Here is a 6,182-nt window from a genome sequence, read left to right as displayed (position 1 = left end):
GACGGATCCCGAGTGTGTTTAAAAATTAGAGCTGACCTGTCTCTGTCAGATAGAAAAAACATTTTGTGTTGTTTTACCATTTTTTTTTTTTTTCCTTTGTTTCGTTACGTTTTCCATTTTGTTAACCGTTTCCGTTTTTGTTTTTGTTTTTTTAATAATTCCCGAAAATTAATTTAAACGACCGAACTGAAAAATAATTAAATTACAAAAAAAAAAAAACAATTTTTTTCAGATTTCCATTGCGATTGCGTTCTATATACTTATTATTATTAAATTCGATTTAACGATTTTTTTTTTCCTATTTCAAACGTGCCTGATTTCGAATCCATTTTTATTTATGTATAAAAAAAAGGATAAAAATTAATTAATTAATTAATTAATAATAATAATAATAATAATAAAACTGAGAGCAATAAAAAATAAAAAAAAGAAATATTAGGAGGCTATGCGAAAAAGTTTGATACTAATTACATCATTATTAATAAATTAAAATTAAAATACAAGTTAATAAAAAAAAACATTTAAAAGGAAAATTCTTTTTTCCTTTCTTTTCTTTCCTTTCCTTTTTTTTAAAGGCGAAAAAGGAAAGAAAAAAGGAAAGAAAATAAAAAAATATAAAAATTCTTTTTTAATTATCGCTTATGGATAATTTTCTTGTGTTAAGAATTTAATGGGAAAACAACCCTTTTTTTTATAATCCCTGTAAGGATTAATTCTTTCGTTTCAATTAAGTAAACATCTTCTTTTTTTTTTTTTTGAAAAAAAAAAAGAAACATTTTATAATTAACTAAATAAAAATTATTATTATTATTATTATTATTATTATCATCATCATCATCATCATTTCTCGTATAATTATTACACCCTTTTCTTACGTTCTTCTTCTCTTTTTTTTTAACCCTCTTGAAATAGAGAAACGAAAAAGAAAAACAACAACATAAAAAATAAAAACGTGTTGAGCTTACAACGAGTAGTTTTCCCCGAATCGTAGCAATTAATAAAATTCAAAAATTTGCTAATAATAATAATAATAATAATAATAATAATAATGATAATAATAAATTTCACCGCAAAAAACCCGCGATATTTCATACCGAAAACATACGCCGCCATTTTTTTTTTAAAACAGGAACCGGAGTGAAAAGTGTAGGAGAAGTAGGAGGAGGTGGAGGAGGAAGAAGTGGGAGGGGGAGGGGGAAAAATGAGAAAAACGGGAGTGAATTTTAATTTCGAGACTTTGTTTGAACTTTTTCTCTTCTTTTCTTTCTCTTCTTTCTCTTCTTTTAAAAAAAAAAAAAAACGAGGAAAATTTTTACAACATTAATCAATCAAAAAAAATTTCACACGAATTTATCACGAGTGAGATAGAGAGTGAGAGTGAGGGAGAAAGAGAGAGAGAGAATGGGAAACAAAAAAAGTCTAACGTGAAACATTTTGTAACAAAAACAATGGATAGGAAAAATTTAGGGAAAAAACGTTGAAAAAAAAAGGAAAATTCTATACGTTTCTTTAAAATTTAAACAAAATAAAAATAAATAAATATTCATATAAATACGTACTCGTGTGTGTGTTTGGGGGTGGTGGGTGGGTGTGTGCGCGCGTGTGCGTGTCTGTGCATTCAAAAAAAAAGGGGGGGAGGGTAAAAAATAGGCTGTCGCATTTAATAATATTAAAAATTAATTATAAAAGGTAAACCGCAAGAAAAAGAAAAGAAAAAGAAAAAGAGGAAGAAGAAGATTTTCAGTTAATTTAAATGTTAAATAATCCAGATGAAAATTTTCATAATTATTTTTCTTTTTTCCCCTCCCCCTCCCCCCTTTTTTTCTCTCTCCCTCGTAACCCTTTCCTTATTATTATTATTATTATTTAAATTAAAGCCCCTTAAAAAGGAAAAAACTTTACATTTTCTCTACCTTTCTTTCTCTCTCTCTCTCTCTCTTTTTCATTTCATATTTTTCTTTTTTCCTTTTTTTTTCTTTTCCTTTCCCTTCGTTTTTTGACTTCTTATAATATTTCATCATTTTATTTACTCTGATTGCCTTCCTCTTCTTCCTCATTTTTTTACCCCTTCTCCCCTCTCCCCACTCCCCAACTCCCTCTCTTTTTTCATAAGAAAAAAGTTTAAATTTTCTTTTAAATATTTCACATTAAATCATTTTAACCGATGGGGAAGGGGGAAACACAAAAAATGTAATAAATTAATAATAAAGTAATTTTTTCCCTTTTTTTTTTCTTTTTTGTTTGAAAATTCCTGTCGTGCGAATTAAAAATATAAAAAAACGGGGAGAGAGAGAAAGAGAGGGGGGGCAATAATAATAATAATGTGACGGAAAGAGGAAAAATATAAGTCAGAGTTTTTTTTTTATTTAAAACTAGTTAAAAACTTGTCTAAACTGTCTAAAGACTTTATAAAGAATCAAAATTTTGAAATTTTCCGGATGAAAGATTTTTTTCCCGAGCTCGAAATAATAAAAAAAAACGGAAAAAGATGGAAGAGAAACGACAGGAAAAGTGCTTTATTTTCTTTTATAACTTTTTTAATTATTCACACGCAATAGAAACTCGGTTCTTTTTTCTCTCTCTCTCTCTCTCTCTCCTTTTTTAAAAACTTGATTTTCAACTCGATTTTTCCTTTCCTTTTCTTTTATTTTTTTTTTCCTTTTATTTTCCTTTGTAAAAGAAAACACACACACACACGTAAAAAATCAAATATTATCATTATTAATATTATCATTTTCCCCTTTTTCTCGCCCCCTCAAAAAAAAAAAACAATAGAATAAACATATAATGGAAAGTAACGTTTCCTCTTTCTCTCTCTTCCTCTTTCTCTTACTCTCTTTCTCTCTCTATTTTATTTATTAAACGAGTTAAATCATTTAAAAAGGTAAAAATAAAATTAACTTTAAATTTGTTAAAATCGAGTAAAAAATTCTAAATAAGAAAAAAAAAATTAAAATTAAAATTAACGGTAAAAGCTTAAAAAAAAAAAAAAAAAAAAACTTTTCCTAAAAGCTTTCAGTTTTATTAAGCGACATTACATGTCAGGACTTTTCTCTCTCTTTCCCCCCCCCCTCTCTCTCTCTCTCTCTCTCTCTCATCTTATTTAAAAACATCTTAACCGGTTTTAAAAACTTTTACTTTTTCAAAAATTACTTTCTCTAAATTTTCTTTCCCTTCCCCCTCTCTCTTTTCAACTTTTTTCTTTTTTTTCCTTTTTTGCTTTTCACATTTCATTTTACAAAAAAAAAAGAAAAAGAAAACATTTTAAACCATTAAATCAACGTGTGTCATTCATTGATTTTTCTCTCTCTCTCTCTCTCTCACTCTTTCTCTCTTTTCAAAATGGCGTCGTTTCTTTTCTTTCAAGTATTTTAACAATCCACGTTAAAGGTACGGGAAACAAAACGAAAAAAAAAAAAAAAAAAACGTGAAACAAAACTTAAGGGAGAAAACAAATGAAAATTGATACAGCAAATGAAGACTATATCTTTGGTGACAGTTTAAAATCCTAACAATAAAATATTCAATAACAAAACTGAATCATTTATTTTTACGCATTGAATTATTTAACCGTAGCAAAAACTGTATTTACCTTTGTCAAATATTCATCAATTGAAAGAAAATGTTTTTCCATTGCAATGGAATCGAATGCACTTTAAACGTCAATCAGTTACCCCCGTGGAGAAACTCCTGAAAACAACGAAAAATAAAATGTTTTAAAACAATTCTCAACAAAATTCCTTTTTTTTTTTTTACAAGTTTCCTTTGTTTGTTCGTTTGTTAGTTTGTAATATCAAATAATAATAATAATAATTTTTATTAAACGTTTTAACGGGAAAACTTTACGCGATTAATCACTCCACACAAAAGTTAAGAGAAAAAAAAGAAAAAAAAAAAGAAAGTGAAAAGAAAATCAACCATTCCAAGATTTTCTTGTCAGTTTTATATAATCAACCCCTTGAAGAAATTCACAATGATGACGTCGTGTTTCATCCCTATCTATCTTTCTCTCTCTCTACGAAAGGGGAAAAATAAGAAGAAAATCATCAACCCTTGAGATTCTACGATGACTACGGGTTGTCGTCATCCAATAACAACCACGTTTTCCTTTTAACAAATTTTAAATTCGGGGGATCGACGTCCCTTAACAAACAAACAAAAAAACAAATATTTTCGATATTGTTAAAATTCCATTTCGATTGTCGAAGAGAAAAAGAGAAAGGAGAGAGAGAGAGAGAGAAAGAGAGAGAGAAAGAGAGAGAGAAAGAGAGAGAGAGAGAGAGGGAGGGAGATAGAGGGAGGAGAAAGCAACAAACGGCGCAAACAAAACACAAACTAATGAAAGTTTAAATATTTGATAGAACGCACTTAATTACACTGTCATTTATCACTTTTGATAAATTAATCAAACCCGATATCGTATGATATCACGTTTAAAAAAAGAAAAACGATAATAATAATAATGATAATAATAATAATAATAATAATAATAATAATAATAATAATAATAATAATAATAATAATAATAATAATAATAATAATAATAATAATAATAATAATAATAATAATAATAATTAATAACTTTAAAATTTCGTTAATTAAATTTATATATACATATAATTGTTTTTGTTTTTTAACGTTTAAATTGTTTAAACATGTAATAAAAAAAAAAAAGGGAAAACATTTTCCAGTTAAAAAAAAAAAAGTAAAATACAATGGAAATAAATTAACGTCTTGAGGGAAATCAAAACTCCCGGAAAACCGGCAAAAAAAAAAAAACTAGGATAAAAAAAAAAAAAGAAAAATCTCCAAGAACGCATTCGGAGGACCCGCCATACATTTTTTTTTCCTTTTTGACCTCTTTTTAACCTTCTCCTTTTCCTACTCCTTCCCCTTACCCCCCGCCCCCCACAAAAAACTAATACCGATTTAATTCAATTTACGATATTTAAAAAAAAAAATAAATAAATAAATTGTATGTAAATTCCCTTTTTATTATTATTATTGGAAAATTCTAGAAATTTTTTTTTTTTTTTTTCCTTTCCTTTCATTGAAAATTAAAAATTTTATTTATTTATTTTTGAAAAATTAATTTTTTTTTTGTTTCCTTTTCCGGTTGTTTTTTTTTTTTTTTTTTTTTTTTTGTTAAATAAAGTTTTACGATTTTAATTATAATAAATTTTTTCATTGCAGAAAAAATTTTTCTTTTTCTTGAATAAATAATAATGATAATAACAACAACAACAACGCCATAATTTAGTCTTATGTATGTGTTATTTTTGAATGTAATAATAATTTCTTTTTTCTCATTGGTCGGATCGTTCGGTTCCTGTTTCATTATTATTTTGTTTAGTTTTAGTTGTTGTTTTCTTTTTTATTTACAATTAATTATCATCACTCCATTTATTTAAATCCAATTTTCCTTTTTTTTGACCGCCATATTTTAACGCTTTCGTTTTTTTTTTTTTTTTTTGCGTTTTTCAGGAGGCAAACGGCCGAAGAACGGGAAGCCGAACGTCAAGCAGCAAATCGTTTGATGATGTCACTTCAAGCGGAAGCATTAAGCAAAGGTATATACCATTCGGAAAGGTCGCCGGCTGTACCAGTACCCGGTCCGGGTTCTTCCGGTGATAACACGAGCCTGAACGCTTTACAAAATCTTCAACCCTGGGCGGGAAACGGTTCCGTTCCACCCCCGCCTCCTCCGCCATCTCATTACTCAATGAATCCGCCACCGTTGGCATCGCCGATATGCTAATTTGGAAAAATCCCAAAAATTTACGCGGCGTATAATTTAAATAAAAATAATATTAACTAATATTAATAATAATAATAATAATAATAATAATAATAATAATAATAATAATAATAATAATAATAATAATAGTAATAATAATAATAATAATAATAATTTATAATTTTTAAAATAAAATAAAATACATTCGCATAAAATTAAATTAATACAAAAAAAACAACAACAAGAAAAGTTCAAATAGGCTCAAATGAATTAATAATATTAATAATAATAATAATAATAATAATATTAATAATACTTTTCATCTTATTTATTTCATTTTTTTTTTTCTTTTTACTTAAATGATGCTTGTTAGAAGACAAAAAAATAAAAAAATAAAAAATTCTAGAAAATTCGTGATGATAACAATTGTTTTTTTTTTTTTTTT

General features: G+C 26.7%; 1 protein-coding gene across 1 annotated transcript in view; it reads left to right on the top strand.

The window, feature by feature from the left end:
• Phum_PHUM439310 (T-cell leukemia homeobox protein, putative) overlaps positions 1–5,758 on the top strand; it is a gene marked incomplete at both ends in the record, with an annotated part of 20,053 nt that extends 14,295 nt beyond the window's left edge. The window contains one exon of the mRNA XM_002429508.1: positions 5,485–5,758. Coding sequence (XP_002429553.1) covers positions 5,485–5,758 — 274 coding nt within the window. The remainder of the gene's footprint in view (positions 1–5,484) is intronic.
• Between the last annotated feature and the right edge of the window lie 424 nt (positions 5,759–6,182).

The sequence above is a fragment of the Pediculus humanus genome, genomic scaffold, assembly GCF_000006295.1.
Source record: "Pediculus humanus corporis 1103172108209 genomic scaffold, whole genome shotgun sequence".
NCBI classification, from domain to species: Eukaryota; Metazoa; Arthropoda; class Insecta; order Psocodea; family Pediculidae; genus Pediculus; species Pediculus humanus.
Note: the sequence above shows the minus strand (reverse complement) of the source record. Positions and strands in the feature narration are given on the sequence as shown.